The following is a 24,360-nucleotide window of genomic DNA, read 5'->3' on the forward strand; positions in this document are numbered from 1 at the left end:
TGCATCAATAAAAAGGCATTGTCAATTTGGGCTCATGAACTACATTAAAATACACAATAATAAATTATTATTTCTTTCCTTTCTCCTCGTACATTCGTTTTCAAAACAATAGGAAAACAAGAAATCCAAAAAGTGCATGTGAAAGCGGTCGTATCGATATCGGGAGGTGGGATGGCTGAATGTTTTCACCGTGGCAGAATCACAAAGCTGCTCGGGCTGTTCTCACAGAGGAAGGGGACGAAGGGGACGAAGGGGACGAAGGGGTGAGGCTGGAGGAGGAAGACGAGGGGGAGACAAAGAAAGAAGAGGGAATGTGTTTGAAGTCTGTTCCATGGAGGGACTGACAACGAGGAGTTTGTCAGTAACACCAAAACAATGTGGGCAGTCCAGGAAGGAAAGACTTGCGTCTTCGTCTTCATCTTCATCTTCATCGTCCTGCTGTCCGTCGCTCTTCCTCCTCGCCTGTGAGTCTTTGGCTGAGGAAGCTGCTCTCTCCCTCATGCAGACTCTTCTGTGGACAGCAGCAGCGGGTTGATGTATTCAAAGCCCTCAAACTCCGATTGGTCGAGTCTCTTGATGACGTCCCTGAGAGGTGGACAGAAAGGACGGTTACAGACAGACCTGCTCAGCTCTCGCAGCACACACACACACACACACTCATTCGCTTTGGAGTTCCTCACGTGACCACAGGGCTAGCAAACGCTGCGTCACTGTGACTGAGTTCATTTGATTTAAAGCTAAACGCTAAAGCCCAGCGTTTAGCTTTACGCGTCTTTAGCGCTCTGGCTATGGTAGCTACGATAGTGGCCCTGGGCTAACGTTAATCCAACAGAGAGACAATAAGCCAACCTAATGCGGTTCAAGCTAATGCTGTGCGCTAATGCTGCACTTCCTAGCGCTATCGCCAGTTTGTTCGGTCAGGGGCTCAGGGGCCGGCCTCGGTGCTCTCCATTCATGACAAAAGGAAGTACCGAGAGGGAAATCCTATGAAAAGTACAGGAAGGACTCTTCTTCACAGAGCTGCGTTCTTTCAGTGCAAACAGCGTCTCAGGCAGCATCTAAAGGCGTTAGTCTCGTCTGCACTGCTTTGGTTTTGGGCCTGAAACTTGGCATCTTTTTACCTGCACAGGTGCATCAGCATCAGGTGTCACTCTCAGAATGTCATTGAAGTGCGACGGACAGAGAAACAACCAAAAAGACATCAAAAAGGCAAAAATATAATGAAAATGACATTGCTTTGGGGTTCACTTGGTTAATACTGGTGGATTTACTCGGTCACAGTGTGTTATATGTGCAAAGGTGCTGTCTCGAACGCAATGAAAGCTTCACCGCTACGCAGACATTTCGCTTTTTGAGGACTTTCCAGAGAGACTTGCATACGGAAGGACGGTATCGTTAATAGGAGCGGGCTACAAGCATCGTACATGGTGAGTTAGCGAGTGTGGAGGACTTGATTGTCCCTGCTGCCGCGGATATGGCTGGGACAATGCTGGGCGAAAAAGCCCCCCCCCCCCCCCCCCCAAAAAAAACAAAATCATCATCAAACAAGGTTACATGGCAGAAGACGTTTTAAACCAACTAGTATATCGTGTGCGAGCCAGTGAATTTTACGCACCACAGCTGGATGAGTCAACAGATGTTGGGCCTGGTACATGTCCTGTTACATGTCCTGGTACATGTCCTGGTACATGTCCTGGTACATGTCCTGGTACATGTCCTGGTACATGTCCTGGTACATGTCCTGGTACATGTCCTGGTACATGTCCTGGTACATGTCCTGGTACATGTCCTGGTACATGTCCTGGTACATGTCCTGGTACATGTCCTGGTACATGTCCTGGTACATGTCCTGGTACATGTCCTGTTACATGTCCTGGTACATGTCCTGGTACATGTCTCTGGAAACAAGGGCAACTGGAGAGGACATTTTCAAAATGCTGGACACCTTTGTGACATCAAACGGACTTATGTGGACACACTGTGTTGGCGTCTGTACCGATGGGGCAAAAGGGGACACAGCGGCGTTGTCATGGTGAACAGGACGGGACTGCGCTAAAGCAGCTACAGTGTGGTCGCTAGCAGGCCTGAGCAGGTCGGTGCTCCAGGGACAGAAGACGAAAGCCTGAGGCTGCCATTTTCTAAGACAAGGAGCTGGCACAGAAAAGAAAGCCCCCCCCCCCCCTCCCTTCACCATGCTGGCAAGGCCCCCCAGCCATTCTGGCTTTTAACGTCACATTATAAATCGCTAACATGGAGAGTTTGCCCTTCTCTCGCTTCTCTTTCGTCCTGTGCCAAGCCCCTCATGAGTGGGAGAGACGGGAGACTAGAAAGCCTTTGCACCCCCCCCCCCCCCCCCCCACGCAGGAGTGGGCGACTCCAGGCCCTCGCTTTGGTAAGAGGGGGCTGATGAAGTGAGATGGAGGGGGAGGCTTGCGCCTTCTTTTGATGTGCCATCGTGTTTGATGCCTAGTTCATATCTCCAATACTGAACTGGTAGTGTGTACCCCTCCCCCCCCCTCTCCCCGCCCCCGCCCCCCCGACACACACACACACACACATAATGGTGCCAGACCTTCCTATCATAGTCGTCTCAGCGTTCCTGCTACAGCCTGAAGGCTACATGGTAGCATCAAACAGAATCAGTGGGACTGTCGGATCTAGATTAAGGGAGGGGGGGGGGGGGGGGGGTCCAGCGCCTCTGTTAGACTCACGGAATATTAGCCTGTTATTTCATGCTGCCATCGTTCTGTCTATATCAGTGTTTTCCCAGTGGCTTCTGCCCCCCCCCCCCAAAATCTTCACATTTATTTCACTATAATCTAGATTCTTAAGACGGCACAGTGGTGTATTGGTTAGCGCTGTCTCCTCACAGCAGGAAGGTGCCGGGTTCGAATCCCTGTCCGTAGTGTGTGAGTCGTTGTCTTTGTTCTTCGTACTATTTTACTTTACTATTATGGAACGAATAACGAATTCTGTTTGAGAATCGAGGATTGATCTCGATGTTTCCTCAGAGTTGAATTAAGCGCTGTCTGGAGTCCTCATGTTTGATTTGTGCATTTTAAAACCAGCCTCCATCTTTGTTTGCTGCCGAGCGCGAGGCCCAACGCTGCCTCCCTTCATCAGCATCAGGGTAGGCAGACACGGAGCGCCACGATACGCCTCCAAAGCGTGGAGCGGTTAGAAAAGGAGGCAAAAGCCAATTCCTTATACATTTGCATCGGATTAAGAAATATGTCGTAGAAAGAATTATGCCCAACAGCTGCACATGCGTGACCAAAATGAAGGATGTGCAGCAAACAGAACGCGCCCCCCCGTGTGGCGCCCCCCCGTGTGGCCACTGCTCCCCGTCCTGTGGTGTGAGCTGGAGCAGCAGAACTTACTCATCATCTGGCGTTAGCTGCGCTGGTTCGTTAGTAAACTGCGTGTCAAAATTCTCGAGGCCGTAGTCGTCAGAGCTTTGAGGCTGGAAGGGAGGCGTTACTTCTTTCTTCTCCAGCTGAGGAAGAACAAACACATCAACATGGATAATGAGGAAAGTTCTGAAGCTCCAGCTGCAACCAGAGCAACAGCTCAGCCTGGCAGAGGTCTCACTCCACTTCTTATTTTGGGGTAAATGTGACTTCTCTGAGATGAATTAAATTAAACACTGCGCGATGAACCCCAGTGGTGATTTTCTTCGTGGTCCCATCTCCTGTTTTCTACGTTTCCGAGCAGCTCTGAATGCAGAGGGCTGCTGATTGGACCTGTGAGGGGTTCTGGGTGGTTTGTTTCCATGGTTTCACTTTGGCTACTCATCCTGGTAAACGTGCTTTTCTGAGAGCACAAAGATCACAGCTGAGCTCTCGATGCTTCCATGAAAGGATGAAACATTGGATTCGTTAACACTGCACTAACTGTCGCCCCATGCGGAGGAAAGTCCTCGAGCACCAAGGCCTCCTCCCGGTGGGACATGTCCAGAACACCTCCCCACAGGAGCTAGCCGAATTGACTCCTCTTGATGTGGAGGCGCACCGGCGAGCCCCCCCCCCCCCCACCCGGTCGTGCAGCTGCTGCACCGCTGCAGGGACCCGGTCGTTGTCGGATCGGTGCATCGAAGAGTCTTTTGGAGGCGGGGCCTGCAGCCTCTGATTGTCTGGTCGGTTTGAAGAACACGAGCCAGGCGGAGCATGTTCAGCGTCTGGACTGAGATGTTTCAGCTCCACCTCTCATCACTGCTCAGATGAATCTCATTTCAGTTCTCATTGAGCGGAACGTGCTGCGAAGACGAGAGTAAAAAGCGAGTCCAAAGGTCGACCCAGTTCTTACCTGCTCCCAGTCGATACTGCGGAAGAATGTGTGTGCCTTGATGTCTGTGAAGCCCGTCTGGACTTGGCAACCCAGCCTCTCCTTAGGATCCTTGGGAGCGAGACAGCGGGTCATGAGCGGAAACAGGATCCGGGACATTTGTCTCATTCAGCATCGGTGCTGAAGTCCAAGTGAAAATGTTCTGGTTTCCTGAGCGAACCTCAGCATTTCATCATTCAGGCTGTACGTACATATGAGACCTTCTACTGGTCTACGTTCATTCATTCGTTCATTCGTTCATTCATTCATTCACCAGTCTGACGACCCAGTCCAGCGCTTGTCCTCTAATGGCGAGGGTCGTCTTACACCCCCCACCCCCCTCCCCCTCCCCCACAGCTGTCAGCGCTATCGTCTGGTTCAAAGGTCAACCTCGTAACACAAGCACGTTTTATATTACAGTAATACTCTCTCATTGTGTGTCTGTACAGCGATTCAAATGTTTTTCCCATTGTTAGCGTTCATTTGAGTGTTTAGACGCCGGAACCGAGAACCCCCCCACCCCCCCCAGTTATTTTATACGGAAAACATTAAAATGATAAACGAGCGATTGGAGTTACGAGCTCGGTACAGGAGCAAATTCTACTCCTGTGTACTTTAAGGTGTGCTCAGGTGCAGCACGGTTGCCAAGCAACCAACAATCAGACAGCATTGAAACTTGCATCTCCTGAAAACATGTCAGCATGAATGAAACGGGGCCGGGGGGGGGACTGCTGTCACCTTGTTGAGGAAGCCCTTCAGGACGCCGGCAGCTTTCACCGACAAAGACCTGGGGATGCGGATGGGCTTCTCCAGAATCACTGTTTGTGAAGAGACAAGAGGGCGGGACACTTTCAGTAAGGAGGCGGATGATTGACAGTCCAGCATGTCCTGCCACCGTCCGTCCCTGCTGCGTGGGAGCCGAATAATGAGGACGCTTTCCTTCTTCTGCTTTGAGCGCACGCCCTGGAGACTCTTCCAAGCCCGAACCCAAGGACGGTGACTGGAGGTGTCCTTTCATGACAGCTCAAAGGAACGCCGCCGGTGTGTGTTGAGAGGCAGCCGCGGTCACGCCGAACCCAAAATAAAGAGAAGGCATCGCCATCAACGCCCATCAGCGATGGACGGGGGCGCATGGCTTTGATTCGATGCTCGGCTGTTCTGGAATTCGGTCCTACTATGTCTTGACGTTTCTTGGGAATAAACAAAGCGTTTTCGTTGTCGTTAAATGTACACATCAACTTAAAGTACCCTAAATCTGCATGGCGTTCTGGATTAGAACTCAGCGGAGCACATGACCTTTAGAACGTAGAGTCACCGCTCATCAGCAGGCCCATCAATGGACCTGGGGTCAGCGTGTGGAGCAGCGCGACCCAAGGGTGTGGCTCCATTGGCAGGAACTTTGACTGTACTTGTACTGTAATACATGCTACTGTGTGACTGTACTTGTACTCTAACATTCTATCTAATAAATATATTCATCATCATCATCAGGACTCCCTTTAAGGGAATAGCCCCTCCCCCTCCCACCCAACACCGCAGTATGTAAATGATACAGAATTGTGTTAAATTAACTTTTATTACGCTTTTGTATTACAGAACAAATTATGTTGGAGAACCGAGGTTCCTCCACATGAAGCTGCTCCTCACTTAACGTTCTGAAGACCCCTGAACTTAAACCCCGTTGATCAACTGTTTGTTTTTGTATCATGTAGCCTCCATTTTAAAACAATACGGATTTTCCCATTTACTTATAATGGAGGCTACCACAACAGTGGATTGAGACAAGACACAATATTTCAAACGATTTGCGTAATTTTGCGCTGACGTGCTTCCCGTTTGTTCCAGGGCTGGACGGCCCTTTAGGCCAGACAGCACACATCGGTAAAACACTTTGGGAATCGCTTCCTGGACAGCGACCATTCAGAATCAAAGTGTGTCTCACCTTGAAACAGGTACTCCTCCGTGTTCATGTCAGGGTTGTCTGTGATGATGTCAAATGGGGACCTCCCAGCCATCATCTCAAACATAAGCACTCCCAGAGCCCACCAATCCACACTGAAGCCTGGAGACAGGAGCAACGCCTGATTGATGGGTTACCGGAGGAGTGGACCGATCCCAGGCTGCCTCCAGTACTCACCATAGTCCTCGCCTCTTAGGATCTCAGGTGCGATGTAGTTGGGCGTCCCACAGAAGGTACTAGTGGTGTCCCCGGGTCTGATGCCCTCCTGAGAGAACAAAGACGATCACAAGGAGAAGATCAAAGTACGGTAAACCTCAGCAGTGTGGAAGATACCGTCCAACGGGGTCTAGTGACCCCGTGTAAGGTGACCCCCTTCCCCACAGTTCTGTTTCTGTTTCCATTATCATCAGTCGCTCGATAATCTCCTCAAGTTCTCAGAGCTGACACAGTGCAAAGGGACATTTTCCCACAATTCATTGCTGTATGGCAGTGAAGTACAATGATATAACTTGTGAAACTCTTAGGTCTCCATATTCTCCAGAAGAAGGCCACCTGTCCAAATGTGTCCACTTGTCCTCAGTACCTTTAGTGGTCTGCTTAGAAAGGTTTGGCTCTACGTGCAAGAACATCAACAGTGGCTGGAAAGAGCCTCGTTAGTCTAAGCCGGGGAACCTCCTACCTTGCACATTCCATAGTCTGTAAGCTTGATGTGTCCTTCGTGATCCAAGAGAACGTTGTCCAGCTTTAGATCACGGTAAATGATGCCCTTTTCATGCAAGAAGTTCAGAGCAATACAGATTTCAGCCGCATAAAATCTATGGAAAAAGATAAAGACGTGTCTGATAAAAACAAAGAGAAACAATTCAAATCGAAGGCCGTTGTCGTGTTGTTCTCGTGCAGGGGTCGGCAACCTTTTTCATGACGCGTGCCACTTCACAATGTACTCAAGCCCAAAGTGCCAGCGACGTTCCGTCCGGAACCCAAAGGGTGCAGAAGACAAGAGACGTTTTCTGACACTTCACTGACACGCCTTTCCACAGTCCCTGCTGAAAGGGGCATCTCTCAGCTCAGGGGTGTGAAACTCATGTTCTCCGAGGGCCACATCAGCATTATGGTGACCCTCAAAGGGCCAGGAACACAGTGTAAATGTAACTAAATGTAATGTAACTACTCCTTAACATGCTTTTTACTTATCACTACTACACAATTAAGTTACAAACATTACATATGCAAATACGTGGTGTAAAATTATACTGATAGCTTATTGCTGTATTTCCCTCCGCCGAGGCGAGGCTATGTAATCGCCGGCCTCTGTCTTTGCACCTGTTAGCAAGATAACTCAAAACGTTCTGGACGGATCCTGATGAACTTTTCATGAAATGTTAAGAATGTTACCAGAAACAGATGATTCCATTTTGGTGACGACCCAGAAGGGATCCTGGATTCTGGATTACTTTGAATCTTTAGTTAGCGTTGCAGCCAATTGGAGCTTTAGAATGTGTTCCTCAATATCCCGGTTGATTATTGACTGATGTTTATGGAATGTGACACAGTTATGTAGGGCGGGGGCCTCTATTGCACCCCCACATTTCATCCGGATCTGATCCAGAATGGAGTCAGTACAAAATATTTAATTTTAATATTAAAACCCCATTTAAGGATTCAAAAATCAGTTAAAAATAGTTAAAAAGTGAATCAACTCTGATTCGCTTGGACTTTTCATGGTTGGTGTATAAAGGTACCAGAACAATCTAGAACCTTTTGATGATGATCCAGATCACCATGTGGACGGTGTAAAACTAATTAGGAGGGGAACGAGCTGCTTGGAGGAGGTCTGTGCTCTCCGAGTGCTTTTCTAGTTATAACATTAATCCTTTTAATTTATCAGGTGAAGAAAACAAAATTACTCCATCAATCAACAGTCAAAAACAAATGTCGACACATAGCTCTACGGGCCACAAAAAATAACGTATTGGCCCCCCGGGCTATGAGTTTGACACCTGTGTCTCAGACTCTTGACGTAATTCTGTCCTTATTTGGCAGTCCTTCAAATAAAACCACCGCAGTTGACAGGAAAGTCTCCTTTATGTATTCTCCGCCAGCGAATGGTTTTCCATGTTTTGCTGTGTGAGAAATGTTATTACTCCACTCCGTTGCCTGGTTTTCAACAATACAAAACATCTCGAAGGTGTTGCTCTGTTTAGCATACTAGCATACTTGCTAGCGCAATTTTTATTGATGCAATTTCTTTTCTTGTTTAGCCTCAAAATGCCGCCACACACTCGATGTCCTACACTCCACACTTTCACAGCAAAGGACGCATATCCCCCGGTCTCCTTCTGAAAGAAATCCATGCTCCCCTGTCCAACTATGTTAAAAAGAATGACTGGAGGCTAGTTTACGCGACATGCTAACACCGCTGCTAAGCTAGCTGACTAGCTTACCGGTGGTGACAAGCTGAATCAGCGTAATGATTTACGCTACGTATTAAACCGTTATTTGTTTAAGTATCTATTCAGTATTTAAGTATTTATTTAACATGAGGCTCCGTTTCTTGTGAGGTGCAGTGGTAAGCGCTGTTGCCTCGCATCTAGGAGGTCGCAGGTTCGAATCCGACTTGTGGCCTTTCTGTGAGTTTGCATGTTCTCCCCGTGTTTGCGTGGGTTCTCTCCGGGTTATCCGGCTTCCTCCAAAAACATGCAGCCTAGGCGGATTGGTGACGCTAAATTTCCCGTAGTGAGTGTGTGTGTCTCTGTGTTGCGCTGATGAACTGGGGCGGCTTGTCCTTTGACTGTTGAGATGGGCTCCAGCTTGGCCCGCGACCCGGTAACCTGGAGAATGACTGCCACTTAATATTCTGCGCACCAACATAAATGCCCTCGTGTGCCAGCCAGGACACGCGTGTCTGAGGTTGCCGACCCCTGGTCTAGTATAAACTTAGATCTGACAACGGACCAGTGACAAGATAGATTCCTAGAGAATGACACGCGAGCAGTTTGCCAGCTTCACGGAAAACATTGCTCCCCCACGAGAACCCACTAACTAGCGGCGCGTGAGACGCGGCCCCCGAGAATTGCACTCGTTAGCCAGATTAGCTCAGGACACATAGTGGAAATCATTTGTAGGGCAGCAGCCCCAGACGACTGTCAGGGAGGAAAGGGTTAATGATCGATGTGTTCTGTCCAACGTGATCATGCAGTCTAGAAGAGCGATGTTTAGATGTAAACATGCATATTTGCATGTTTCTGATGACAGAGTCTGAGGCACTTTAATACACAAGTTTTAAATAACAGTGAGCGTTATGCTTCAACCAACCCCCTTTAAAGCGTGCATTTTGATTGGACGCACTTGTGCGTGAATCAGGATCATGTTTTCTTTTCACGGGTAGGTAGTGTGCGTCCTGTGTCTCGGAGATAAGCCTCCATCTGACGGCTCCCACGCAGTCCTCGCTGTCTGCCCCGTTTCATTGGCCTGATTGAAGCTGTGGCCTATCAGCATCGCCGACCGTTGGGCGGTGGGAATGCGGCAGGGCGCTCTCTCCTAGAGCTGCTCATGAATATGTACAATGGTTCTAAGTGATTAACACGCTGCTTTGCATGTGTACAGCCAGTCTCCTGGATGCAGATCGCTGGGGCTGATAGGGTGTCTCTCTAAATTACCCTGCCTTTGATCCAGCCTTTATCTGTGCCGCAGTGGAAGTGCCCTGCAAAGACACCGGCACAATGAATTATGGGTGCTCGTTATATTTCAAGTTGTGCTTTCCCGTTGTTTCCACAGCCGTGAAGAGCGATGGAAGTAGTAGGAAGGAGGATGGGTGTAAAAAGCCCTGTGAACAGCCCTTATGTGGGGGCTCTGGGGAGGTAAAAAGGTGCTTGGATTTCGAGATGTGATGCATGTGATGAAGTGGGGGGCATCACACCTACCGATTGATCTACCGATTGATCTACCAGTCAATCTATGATCCTACTCTCACCATGTGCTTTGTGTCAGGACCGAAAGGACAAGACCCCGGATCCAAGCAGTCAAAATGAGCTTCCTCCGCAGGGGGGCTGGGCTCTCCCTTAGAGACACGGTGAGGAGCTCAGTCACCAGGGAGGAGCTCGGAGTAGAGCCGCTGCTCCTCCACATCGAGAGGAGTCAGTTGAGGTGACAAGGACGTCTATTTCGGCTGTCCCCTGGACGCCTCCCTGGAGAGGAGTTCTGGGCACGTCCCACTGAGAGGAGGCCTCTGGGAAGACCCAAGACACGCTGGAGAGACCGTGTCTCTCGGCTGGCCTGAGAACGCCTCAGGATTCCCGCGGAAGAGCTGGAGGAGGTCTCTGGGACAAGGGAAGTCTGGAAAATCGGTTGCCTCGATGACCCGGCCCCGGATAACCAGTGGATAATGTCCTGAAGATGGTTTGGGGCCGGGATTCCGACCCAAAGTCAAAGTGATGATTCTCACGTAGACAAAGGGTCTACATGAGAATCGTTCCATGCCAAGCCAATCAGAGGTGGCGTAGGATTGGTGAGGCCCATCTGCATTCGGCACCAGATAGTCCAGTCCATGGTAGCCAGTGAAGGCCAAAGCAAAATCTATTTCAACGGTTGTACATTTATAAATGTCAGTGCATTCGTGTCGCCGCTCAGACAGAAGCTAAAATGCTGCTCTGGGATCGGAACTCTTAACGATGTACTTAAACAGGTGCATTCATCTGGACGCCTACCTGGCATGATCTTCAGGAAGCTTCCTTTGTCGTTGCATATGAAACATCAAATCTCCGCCGTTTACATATTCAATCACCAGGAATAACCTGAAAACCACGATGACACAATCCATCAGACAAGAACCAGGGCTGTCCTCACTGGATGGACCGTTTACTGAAAGGCACGGCCCATTTCAGGCCAGGCCCGTTTCTGTGGATGTTTGCATGTGAGACAATCAGCACCTTTGGGACAAACTGCTCAGCTGCATGGCCAAAAGAATATAATGTGGAAAGAAGGCATTACCCTGATCTAAGTGAACAGGAGTAGTCAGTTAGCGGTAAACCTAAATACTAACCCTAAACCCTAATCCTAACGCTCCTTTATTGAATTAGAGGAATGAACATTTCCTGGGATGGAGAAGTACTGAAAAGTTCTGTTCTACAGCTGGAAGTAAAACGTGCCACCAACATCTCCTCCGTCTCTTACCGACTTTCCGTCTGGAAACAGGAATGGAGGCCGACGAGGAATGGATTGGTGGATGCCTGCTCAAAGACATGCTTCTCCGTCTGCACCCAGTCTATGTCCTGCAGAAATGAGGACAGGCATGATGAGGGACAGCCATGAACAGCGTGCGTAGTGTTCACAATCAACCGGACGCCGACAGAAGGAAGTTGTTAGCAGTAGCCACGGCTACGCTCAGTGAAATTCACACTGAAGGCGTTTCCATGCACCTCCTCGACAACGGTACGGCTTTCCATCCTCGAGGACCTGGATGGTCTTTAGGAGATGTTGCTTTCTCTTGTAGAGCGCTGATCGAGGTGGATCTGCAGTGCGAGCGCTCTCACCGGCCATCTCGTCTCAATCTTTCAAGCTTTTCAGGAGAGCAGCTGCTCTCAAGAAGAACGGAAATCTGCCGCATGATTCAGGGCCTCGTCGTCGATCGAGTGCAGTTATTGCTTCTTTATATACATATCTGATGATGACGATGATGATGTCATCATCATCATTGACAGTACAGTCAAAAGCAAAGAAATAAACGCCTTTATCCCGGCACACGGAAGCAAAGTGAATGACAGGGTAAAGGTCTCAAAGGAATGTCCTACAGGTAGCTAAATGCTAAAGCTACGGGTCCTCGCTGCAACTGCAGAGTCTTTAGAGCATCTGGACACGGAACACTCGGGAAGAACGGCGAGGAAAGGTTCAGTCCTGATGGATTTCATCCAGAGCAGGAGCACAGGGACCGACAGACACGAGAAGTTCCGACCGCCGAACTGCTCGAGGAGCAGCAGGAGGTTGTTGGTATACGACGTTCCACAGAGACGTTCCACGGAGAGAACTATTCCTCAGTAGCCTGAGGCAAAGATGGTTTTATGCTGAGTCATCAAGGTGGGTGGGGTTAAACATTAAATACCCCATGTTACCCTCTCCCTTATTAGCCCGACGTGTTTGATGTTTTCACCCTCGCTCTGGAACGCTGTCGGGCTTCAGACGAACACGCAGATGAATTATTCAAATACCGCGCACGAATCAATGAAGATTGGCGTCCAATGAAAACATGAGCAAGCCATGATTTCTTTTCATCTTTTTTGTGAGTGTCGACTTTGTTCGTTTCAATAACACAAGCGCTTGAGTGTTGGTGAGCGAGCTGGCGAGGGAGGCGGAGCCTGAGGCCAGTCCTGTTATTGATCTTGTCTGGGATTGGCTGGACCTTCAGCGTTCTGACCAACCACACTGAGCCTGGGACGAGTTGCTCTCTTATATGAAGCAAACACGCCATCTAGTGGGCTGGTATAGTCAAGGCGATGGCTTCATGCTGGACACGGCGCTCATGGAGACCAGAGACAGTCGAACACTTCTGACTGTTCCACAATGGGACAACGATCAGGTGATTCGCTGTCAATCAATAAATCTACACTTCACAGTCCGTCAAATATGGGGAGGTTTACTCACAGGAGAACGTTAAATATGGGAGGTTTACTCACAGGAGAACGTTAAATATGGGAGGGTTTACTCACAGGAGAACGTTAAATATGGGGAGGTTTACTCACAGGAGAACGTTAAATATGGGAGGTTTACTCACAGGAGAACGTTAAATATGGGAGGTTTACTCACAGGAGAACGTTAAATATGGGGAGGGTTTACTCACAGGAGAACGTTAAATATGGGGAGGTTTACTCACAGGAGAACGTTAAATATGGGGAGGTTTACTCACAGGAGAACATTAAATATGGGAGGTTTACTCACAGGAGAACATTAAATATGGGAGGGTTTACTCACAGGAGAACGTTAAATATGGGAGGTTTACTCACAGGAGAACGTTAAATATGGGAGGTTTACTCACAGGAGAACGTTAAATATGGGAGGGTTTACTCACAGGAGAACGTTAAATATGGGGAGGTTTACTCACAGGAGAACGTTAAATATGGGGAGGGTTTACTCACAGGAGAACGTTAAATATGGGGAGGTTTACTCACAGGAGAACGTTAAATATGGGGAGGTTTACTCACAGGAGAACATTAAATATGGGAGGTTTACTCACAGGAGAACATTAAATATGGGAGGGTTTACTCACAGGAGAACGTTAAATATGGGAGGTTTACTCACAGGAGAACGTTAAATATGGGAGGTTTACTCACAGGAGAACGTTAAATATGGGAGGGTTTACTCACAGGAGAACATTAAATATGGGAGGTTTACTCACAGGAGAACGTTAAATATGGGAGGTTTACTCACAGGAGAATGTTAAATATGGGGAGGGTTTACTCACAGGAGAACATTAAATATGGGAGGTTTACTCACAGGAGAACATTAAATATGGGGAGGTTTACTCACAGGAGAACGTTAAATATGGGGAGGTTTACTCACAGGAGAACGTTAAATATGGGGAGGTTTACTCACAGGAGAACATTAAATATGGGAGGTTTACTCACAGGAAAACGTTAAATATGGGGAGGTTTACTCACAGGAGAACATTAAATATGGGAGGTTTACTCACAGGAGAATGTTAAATATGGGGAGGTTTACTCACAGGAGAACATTAAATATGGGGAGGTTTACTCACAGGAGAACATTAAATATGGGAGGGTTTACTCACAGGAGAACGTTAAATATGGAAGGGTTTACTCACAGGAGAACATTAAATATGGGGAGGTTTACTCACAGGAGAACGTTAAATATGGGAGGGTTTACTCACAGGAGAACATTAAATATGGGGAGGGTTTACTCACAGGAGAACGTTAAATATGGGAGGTTTACTCACAGGAGAACGTTAAATATGGGAGGTTTACTCACAGGAGAACGTTAAATATGGGAGGGTTTACTCACAGGAGAACATTAAATATGGGGAGGGTTTACTCACAGGAGAACGTTAAATATGGGAGGTTTACTCACAGGAGAACGTTAAATATGGGAGGTTTACTCACAGGAGAACATTAAATATGGGGAGGTTTACTCACAGGAGAACGTTAAATATGGGAGGTTTACTCACAGGAGAACATTAAATATGGGGAGGGTTTACTCACAGGAGAACGTTAAATATGGGAGGTTTACTCACAGGAGAACGTTAAATATGGGAGGGTTTACTCACAGGAGAACATTAAATATGGGGAGGGTTTACTCACAGGAGAACGTTAAATATGGGAGGTTTACTCACAGGAGAACGTTAAATATGGGAGGTTTACTCACAGGAGAACGTTAAATATGGGAGGGTTTACTCACAGGAGAACATTAAATATGGGGAGGGTTTACTCACAGGAGAACGTTAAATATGGGAGGTTTACTCACAGGAGAACGTTAAATATGGGAGGTTTACTCACAGGAGAACGTTAAATATGGGAGGTTTACTCACAGGAGAACGTTAAATATGGGAGGTTTACTCACAGGAGAACGTTAAATATGGGAGGTTTACTCACAGGAGAACGTTAAATATGGGAGGTTTACTCCCACAGTCACACTTGTTCACCTCAGACAGGAACCAAAGGCTTAAAGGCTACGGTGAAGCGTTCAGCTTAGGAGGGGAGGAACCATCATCTTCATCAGTCTGGACGTTGAGGCTGAACGAGTGATACCTGCTCAGGTGTGTCAAAGTACATGGACTTCCAGTACTCGTTTCCAGTAACCACAGCCAAATCAAGCCCCACAAACGACTGACCAGTCCAGGGATGCGTTTTTAGGTATGAAAGGGTAAACAGTTGTTTCTTGTCTTTTTCTACAACACGCGGGGAAAGGCGACTCACTTCATCGTCATGGACCAGCTCCTTCTTCACCACCTTCATGGCATACACTTGATCGTTCTTCTTCAGCCGGACCAGCAGGACCTTGGCGTAGCTTCCACGGCCAATAACCCGGATCAGGTCAAAGTCTGTCAGGCCCAGAACCAGGCCCTGGGTCAGTTTAATGCCATCGATGCCGTCCACCACTTCTTTCATGTCCTGGAGAGGCAGCGATGGAACAACTGAATTAATGCCTTTAAAATAAATCATACGGCTGAAATATTTCATGCAACCGGCAACAGCAGGGTTTTATAAATGATGGCAGGCAGAAAGGTCGGCAGTCTCACGAGGGCAAAGGTCAGTTCTGCTGTGATTCAGCACTTTTCTTACCTCTGAGTCTGCATCTTCTCTTTTATCCACTGTACAGTTGTGAGGTAAAAAGGATACTGCGGAGGAGCAGAGGAAGAGAATCTGAATCAGGGCCGAGACGCTTGAACGCACCGCTTTTTCGTGTCCAGCAGAGGGCGGTAGAGGACACAGAATCGACTGAAACGATTGTCGTCCCACGCTTTATTGCGGGTTCTCCACTCGAGCGCACAATTCTGCCGTTTGTATAAATGTTTACATTTGTAATATTTATATCATCATATTGCCAAAATAAGTGTTTTCTAGATAAATAAAACAGAAAAAACGGCTGTGCAGGAAACGTCATCTTCACCTTTACATAAATTGAGTAATTTAATATTAGTTTTATTTGTATTGTTAAATGTCGATGATTTATGTACGAAGGACTTTCAACGGAAACAAGACCGCAGAGCTTCCTGGTCATGCTTATTCAGATTTATCACTTCTCAGAATTGGGTTGCGGGTCAAGCTGGACAACGGGCAAGAGGCGGGGTACACCTCGGGGTACACCCTGGACAGGTCATCGCAGGCCGACACAGATAGACTGGCTGAAGTCTTCTGATAGACAATCAGCCTGTTTTCGGAGAGAACCCACGCAGACTTGTGGAGAGAACATGCAAACCCAGAGAAAGGCCACAAGTCGGATTCGAACCTGCAACCTCCTTGCTGTGAGGAGGCAGCGCCTACCACCGCACCACCGGGCCGCCCTGTGCGAGTCACGTGTTTTTGGTATATTGGCGATATATTGGCTCCTGTAATGCACATTAGAACCATCTCCGACTCCTGAGACGCCTGAAGCTACAAAGCCATGAACACAATCACCCACGGCCAGGGCAGCACTGTGTGACAACAAGCACATTGCACTGCCTGTCTTACTGCCGGTGTCCTCTGTGTCCTCGGTGTCCTCTGGTGGAAGGTCCACATCACTCTTGGTATCTGAAGGGGGCTCCTGTGATGGCATGACTGGATCCTGAAGAGAGGAACCCAAACATGGATGTGAGGAAAGACAGCGAGTCAGAGTTCAACACGCCATAATGCATTAAAGCATTTACACTTCAACCGAATACACACCATAAGCCTCTGGCAGGTCTGAGGGACGAGTCGGTGACAGCGCTTATGGGCCAGCAGTTTGCAGCTGATACACTTGTAGCCCTGGCTGCCAAGCCCCCATATCCTTTCACCACAGTGGCCACAGTAGGCTTTCTGTTAGACACGGACAGGAGGAGGCACACCAACCGGTTAGGGGGCCTGACGTAGAACTAGGGAACCAACCGACAGGGTCTGGACCGTCGGCAGAGGCTCCAAGTCACGCTTTCAGAACCTGATGGTCAATAGTCAATGGCCTGACACAGAAACAGAATGGACTGGTCCCTGAAAAGGGAAACTTTGATTTACTGTTAAATTAAGGTGCGAATCGTTTGGTTCTGCAGCGATGCTTCGGTGTGTGCGGAGAAGAACGGCGAGGCAGGAGGAGAAAGGTGAAGTTGGCCAGGTCTGGGTTGGGCAACATGTCTAGGGAGCCAAACACTTTGAGCATCGGTCGGCCACTCACCCTGTTAAAGTGCCTGGCCTGGAAGAGGTGTCCGTTGGCGCGATACAGCTTCCTCCATCTTCTGGCTCCACGGCGATAGATGGATCCTAGGAGAGAGGAAAGCATGGTGGGACGACAGAGGCATGTTCAGCTGGGACGGAAGGTCTCGCTATCGCTCTGGTGATCAAAAAGGGCTCTGATTCTGCCGACGCCCTGAAGGTGTGTGACAGAACAGTGAGAAGACAAATGATGAACTGCAGAAATGGACTTCAGCAGTCCTACGTCCTACGCGCCCGTTGCCTTCTCTCCGACCTCAGCCCGTTATTCGTGCCCGCCTGTTTTCCCGTCTGGTGGGCGGTCCAGCTAATGGGACTTTCTGTCAAGCCCTCCTCCGCTCGCCTTTTATTCCGCCTCCGTCGCCGTGAAACTATTATTATAGCAAAGACGATGGAACTTCTCTGTGTTGCTCTGCGTGGGTAGAGCAGCCGGTACGAAGCACAAGTTAGACTTTCATAGCCGGAGACAAACTCTTATATGAGATGTCTTCAACAGAGCTCACGTTGAGCCTTCCCCCGACTCACTGCCCGTCACAAGGGCGACCTGCTACAACTAATCTCCCCCCCGAGAACGATCGGCGTGCCAGTGCCGGAATCAGAGTCGGACTCAGAGAAGTGAAACAGCTTGTCAAATTAGGAATCCAAATGACATACTACACCCCCAGAAGTAAAGGCCAGCAGATACAGTCCTGCCATGTTGTCCGTTGAAGGTCTAACAGAGAACAGAGGCCTGGCTGGGCTTCCTGTAGCTGATATCTGGTGCTGCGGCACAATGTCCCCGAGGCGCAGCACTCATAGGAGCTCGACTCGTTTCCAGAGATTGTCCGTCTGACAGGAAGGTAGCAGCGTGGGCAGGTCATCTCCAGGACACTGCTCCTGCTGGCCAGTGTGCTTTTCACCTGACACAAGGTGTCCAACTCAAAGCCGGGATCACTGAAAAGAGTTGTTTCGAGTCTTTTCAGGACCACAGGGGAATCTGTGAGTGTAGAACACCAACCCGAAGCAAGTCCAGTCGATTCTTTGCTTCTATTCATTTCCTAATCTCGTTGTAGACTCACTATGCAATGACAATAAAGGCTTTCTAGTTCCAATTCCATATTTTACAACAGTAGATGTTGCAGGGTTCGGGTTTGTGTGACTGCACTGATACATTTAACCAGAATCAGTCTCGTTACTTCACAGAAGACTTCAGTTGGTTCATCGAAACTACGATGAAGTTCATGAAGAAGAGGACACAACGACGAGACAAGCGCTGTTGTCCAATCCCAACGGCGAGCCAATCAGCACGAATTACTGTCGAGGATTTCTCTAATCCCTCTGAATAAGCATAAATAACATTTCTAGATTCCCTCCTGACCACCGGCTGGTGCGTTCAACATGTGGGCTCCCTGTGCAGCTCCGGCTGAGGTGGGATCCGAGGCCCCTCGGGGTCCTCCTTGGTGTAGGAACCAAAGAGGAAATGAAGCTGGCTGCCTCTGAAGGTTCCGTCAGGATAGCTGGCACTCAGGTGAGCCAACGATTAGAGGTCGTGGCGCTGAATCCCATCCATCCATCCCCCCACCCAACACTTATCCGGTGCCGGGGTTTCCAGACTTCCCCGTCCATAGCCACCTCCTCCAGCTCGTCCAGGGGTATCCCAAGTCATTCCCAGGCCTGGACATCTCTCCAGGGTGTCGAGGCCTCCTCCCAGAAGGACATGGACGGAACACCTCCCGAGGAGGCGTCCATCGGGCATCCGAAATAGACGCCCCAGCCACCTCAGCTGACTCCTCTCGATGCGGAGGAGCATCGGCTCTACTCCGAGTTCCTGCCTGGTGACTGAGCTCCTCCCCCTGCCTCTCAGGGAATGCCCAGCCCCCCCGCTTGCATCCGGGATCTTGTCCTTCCGCTCATGACCCAAAGCTCATGGCCGTCGGTGAGAGTAGGAACGTAGAACTGAGCTTTGCCTTTCTGCTCAGCTCCTTCTTCACCACGACACACGTCTCCACAATGCAAGTGCATCGTTTGGCCACAAGATGGCAGAAGCAGCTCGGACTCTTATGGCACCATCCTCATTCCAACAAAACTCTTACCATGTGGACTATTTCTGGTGCCTGTCCTAGAAGTGGCCTGTCTCACGGTGCTTCAAGCCCTCTTTTAATAGAACATCGTGAAACACCGATTCATTTGATGCCATCCAAAAATAGCTTCATTGTACTTTTATTCACTTTACTTTTGATTTCTAATCCACTGACAGCGTCTAATTCACATATGTCAAAGTCAAGGCCCGGGGGCCACATCAGGCCCGCGAGAAGGTTTTCTACGGCCCCTGAGATGATATTGATTTATTATTAGAACCGGCCCGCAGCCCGCAGATCTATTACACGCACCAATACTACATTTCCCACAATGCAACATTGACGCACCAAGCAGTCGTTAGAATAACAGTAAAGTTAACTTTCAGATACCCATCAAAAATGGCAGAACGGAAGGTGGACCCTGAGAACCGGGGGTTTCAAACAAGGTGGGGGTCGGAGTCCATGTTCATGGAGGAAGCTGGAGAACCTGCGTGTCTTCTGTGTGGAGGAAGTGTGGGGTACTGAAAGAGTATAATCGGAGACATTATGGAAGGAAACACGGACAAAAACAAGAATACGGAACAAAGGCTACAGAAGGTTGAGAAAACCTTCTCGCGGGCCTGATGTGGCCCCCGGGCCTTGACTTTGACATATGTGGTGTAGAGCATCCTGACCTCATGTTTCACACTGTTGGTTGTCTGTGACAGAGAAGGCGGTGCTGCAGAGGCTGGTAAAGTCTGCTCCAAGGACCCCCCCATCAGGAGCCACCACCAGATGCAGGGCAAGAGTCATCTGCCCTGCATGGTGCACCTTAGAGCACGCCTGATTATCCCACCCAGATTGCTGCTACCGCTGCAGATTCTGCACTAATGTCCGTTTGTAATGTGCAATTTGTAATTAGATTGCATGTTTTTGGAGGAAACTGCAGAACCCGGAGAAAACTGACATGGGGAGAACCTGCTAACTCCGCACAGATAGGATACGGACCCGGTTCCTTCTTGCTGTGAGGCGACAGCACTACCCACTCCGCCACTGTGCTCTTCTTTAACTCTTCTAAATACTAATATCTAACTCAATTACAATCTTTCTGTTACAGTAGATGTTACTGTTGCTACGGTTACAGCTCTGTCTTCCTCTCCCCACCACAAGCTAATGAGGGACTGATGTAGAATAAAGTGTTAGTCTCGACCAGCGTTTCTGTCTCTATCTGTTTCTGGGATTAGATCCCAACACCTGACGCCAGAAGTTCTCCTTGTCTCTCTGAGCCGTAGCCATTGTTGCATTATCTGACGTTTACTTTTGCTGACCTTGGAACCATTTTCCATGAGACAACAGCTTCCCTTGATATGACCGATGCCACAATGTGCACCAGTGAGAGGTGTCTGTGAGCTCCTGGGTTTTAACATACCGTCCATCGTCTTCTAGATGTATCTCATTGGTGTTAGTGACAAGCTGGTGACTGGTCCAGGGTGTACTCCATGCCTCCACACACACCTACCACCACCCCGACCCTCAACAAGAAAAGCAACTCCAGATGATGAAGAGATAAAATACTATTGAGTAAATCATGAAAACTTGATGCGTGTAGTGCAAGTTGTGGCTGAAGGGCAAACATTCCAGCACAGAAAGACTCTTTGGAAGGTCAACATGGGCGCTGTTCCCTTGGCAGCCTGGCGGTGGTGCAAACATTTTCTTCATTCCTTCACAGTGAGGGTGGAAAGCTTCTCTCTGGCTTTATCACAGAAACCTTCAAGGCATTTTGACGTTATCAGCGGTGCTCGGAGCCGGTGGTGACGAAGAGCCCCGCCTCCAGGCTCAACCAGCGCTCAACCAGCAATTAAACCAGCGCTCAGCACTCAACCAGCGCTCAACCCAGCAATTAAACCAGCGCACCAGCGCTCAACCAGCGATTAAACCAGCGCTCAGCACTCAACCAGCGCTCAACCAGCGATTAAACCAGCGCTCAACCAGCACTCAACCAGCGCTCAACCAGCGCTCAACCAGCGATTAAACCAGCGCTCAGCACTCAACCAGCGCTCAACCCAGCAATTAAACCAGCGCACCAGCGCTCAACCAGCGATTAAACCAGCGCTCAACCAGCAATTAAACCAGCGCTCAACCAGCACTCAACCAGCGCTCAGCCAGCGCTCAACCAGCGATTAAACCAGCGCTCAACCAGTGCTCAACCAGCGCTCAGCCAGCGCTCAACCAGCTCTCAACCAGCGCTCAACCAGAATTCAAAACAGGCGCTCAACCAGCACTCAACCAGTGATCAACCAGCGCTCAACCAGCGCTCAACCAGCGATTAAACCAGCGCTCAACCAGCACTCAACCAGCGTTCAACCAGCGCTCAACCAGCGATTAAACCAGCGCTCAACCAGCACTCAACCAGCGCTCAACCAGCGCTCAACCAGCGCTCAACCAGCACTCAACCAGCGATTAAACCAGCACTCAACCAGCACTCAACCAGCGCTCAACCAGCAATTAAACCAGCGATCAACCAGCGCTCAACCAGCGCTCAACCAGCACTCAACCAGCTCTCAACCAGCGATCAACCAGCGCTCAACCAGCGATTAAACCAGTGCTCAACCAGCACTCAACCAGCGATTAAACCAGCACTCAACCAGCGATTAAACCAGCACTCAACCAGCAATTAAACCAGCGCTCAACCAGCACTTAACCAGCGCTCAACCAGCAATTAAACCAGCGATCAACCAGCGCTCAACCAGCGCTCAACCAGCACTCAACCAGTTCTCAACCAGCGATTAAACCAGCGCTCAACCAGCACTCAACCAGCGATTCAACCAGCGCTCAACCAGCACTCAACCAGCGATTAAACCAGCACTCAACCAGCGCTCAACCAGCACTCAACCAGCACTCAACCAGCGCTCAACCAGCACTCAACCAGCGATTAAACCAGCGCTCAACCAGCGCTCAACCAGCGCTCAACCAGCGATTAAACCAGTGCTCAACCAGCGCTCAACCAGCGCTCAACCAGTGCTCAACCAGCACTCAACCAGCGCTCAACCAGCACTCAACCAGCGCTCAACCAGCGATTAAACCAGCGCTCAACCAGCGCTCAACCAGTGCTCAACCAGCACTCAACCAGCGCTCAACCAGTGCTCAACCAGCGATTAAACCAGCGCTCAACCAGCACTCAACCAGCGCTCAACCAGCGCTCAACCAGCTCTCAACCAGCGCTCAACCAGCACTCAACCAGCGCTCAGCCAGCGCTCAACCAGCACTCAACCAGCGCTCAACCAGCGCTCAAACAGCGCTCAACCAGCTCTCAACCAGCGCTCAACCAGCACTCAACCAGCACTCAACCAGCGCTCAACCAGCACTCAACCAGCACTCAACCAGCGCTCAACCAGCACTCAACCAGCGATTAAACCAGCGCTCAACCAGCGCTCAACCAGCGCTCAACCAGCGATTAAACCAGCGCTCAACCAGCGCTCAACCAGTGCTCAACCAGCACTCAACCAGCGCTCAACCAGCGCTCAACCAGCGCTCAACCAGCGATTAAACCAGCGCTCAACCAGCACTCAACCAGCGCTCAACCAGCGCTCAACCAGCGCTCAACCAGCGATTAAATCAGCGCTCAACCAGCACTCAACCAGCGCTCAACCTGCACTCAACCAGCGATTAAACCAGCACTTAACCAGCGCTCAACCAGCATTTAAACCAGCGATCAACCAGCGCTCAACCAGCGCTCAACCAGCACTCAACCAGTTCTCAACCAGCGATTAAACCAGCGCTCAACCAGCACTCAACCAGCGATTAAACCAGCACTCAACCAGCGATTAAACCAGCGCTCAACCAGCGCTCAACCAGCACTCAACCAGCGATTAAACCAGCACTCAACCAGCGCTCAACCAGCGCTCAACCAGCAATTAAACCAGCGACCAACCAGCGCTCAACCAGCACTCAACCAGCGATCAACCAGCGCTCAACCAGCAATTAAACCAGCGCTTAACCAGCACTCAACCAGCGATTAAACCAGCGCTCAACCAGCGATTAAACCAGCGCTCAACCAGCGATTAAACCAGCACTCAACCAGCGCTCAACCAGCGCTCAACCAGCACTCAACCAGCGATTAAACCAGCGCTCAACCAGCGATTAAACCAGCACTCAACCAGCGCTCAACCAGCGCTCAACCAGCACTCAACCAGCGATTAAACCAGTGCTCAGCCAGCGCTCAACCAGCGCTCAACCAGCGATTAAATCAGCGCTCAACCAGCACTCAACCAGCGCTCAACCTGCACTCAACCAGCGATTAAACCAGCACTTAACCAGCGCTCAACCAGCAATTAAACCAGCGATCAACCAGCGCTCAACCAGCACTCAACCAGTTCTCAACCAGCGATTAAACCAGCACTCAACCAGCGCTCAACCAGCACTCAACCAGTTCTCAACCAGCGATTAAACCAGCGCTCAACCAGCACTCAACCAGCGATTAAACCAGCACTCAACCAGCGATTAAACCAGCGCTCAACCAGCGCTCAACCAGCACTCAACCAGCGATTAAACCAGCACTCAACCAGCGCTCAACCAGCGCTCAACCAGCAATTAAACCAGCGACCAACCAGCGCTCAACCAGCACTCAACCAGCGATCAACCAGTGCTCAACCAGCAATTAAACCAGCGCTTAACCAGCACTCAACCAGCGATTAAACCAGCGCTCAACCAGCGATTAAACCAGCGCTCAACCAGCGATTAAACCAGCACTCAACCAGTGCTCAACCAGCACTCAACCAGCGCTCAACCAGCGCTCAACCAGCAATTAAACCAGCGATCAACCAGCGCTCAACCAGCGCTCAACCAGCACTCAACCAGTTCTCAACCAGCGATTAAACCAGCACTCAACCAGCGCTCAACCAGCGCTCAACCAGCGATTAAACCAGCGCTCAGCACTCAACCAGCGCTCAACCCAGCAATTAAACCAGCGCACCAGCGCTCAACCAGCGATTAAACCAGCGCTCAACCAGCAATTAAACCAGCGCTCAACCAGCACTCAACCAGCGCTCAGCCAGCGCTCAACCAGCGATTAAACCAGCGCTCAACCAGTGCTCAACCAGCGCTCAGCCAGCGCTCAACCAGCTCTCAACCAGCGCTCAACCAGCATTCAAAA

The 24,360-nt window shown here is 49.7% G+C and overlaps 1 protein-coding gene across 1 annotated transcript in view; it reads right to left on the reverse strand.

The window, feature by feature from the left end:
* Positions 1-497: 497 nt before the first annotated feature.
* Positions 498-24,360, reverse strand: part of prkcz (protein kinase C, zeta) — a 51,999-nt gene continuing 28,136 nt past the window's right edge. Inside the window, exons 5-18 of the mRNA XM_068748902.1 lie at positions 17,138-17,223; positions 16,657-16,788; positions 16,462-16,555; positions 15,571-15,626; positions 15,205-15,399; positions 11,456-11,553; positions 10,990-11,076; positions 6,963-7,098; positions 6,461-6,548; positions 6,266-6,385; positions 5,062-5,141; positions 4,306-4,395; positions 3,381-3,496; positions 498-585 (exon numbers count right to left, since the gene is read on the reverse strand). Coding sequence (XP_068605003.1) covers positions 498-585; positions 3,381-3,496; positions 4,306-4,395; positions 5,062-5,141; positions 6,266-6,385; positions 6,461-6,548; positions 6,963-7,098; positions 10,990-11,076; positions 11,456-11,553; positions 15,205-15,399; positions 15,571-15,626; positions 16,462-16,555; positions 16,657-16,788; positions 17,138-17,223 — 1,466 coding nt within the window. The remainder of the gene's footprint in view (positions 586-3,380; positions 3,497-4,305; positions 4,396-5,061; positions 5,142-6,265; positions 6,386-6,460; positions 6,549-6,962; positions 7,099-10,989; positions 11,077-11,455; positions 11,554-15,204; positions 15,400-15,570; positions 15,627-16,461; positions 16,556-16,656; positions 16,789-17,137; positions 17,224-24,360) is intronic.

This window comes from Brachionichthys hirsutus, chromosome 2 (genome assembly GCF_040956055.1).
Source record: "Brachionichthys hirsutus isolate HB-005 chromosome 2, CSIRO-AGI_Bhir_v1, whole genome shotgun sequence".
NCBI lineage: Eukaryota > Metazoa > Chordata > Actinopteri > Lophiiformes > Brachionichthyidae > Brachionichthys > Brachionichthys hirsutus.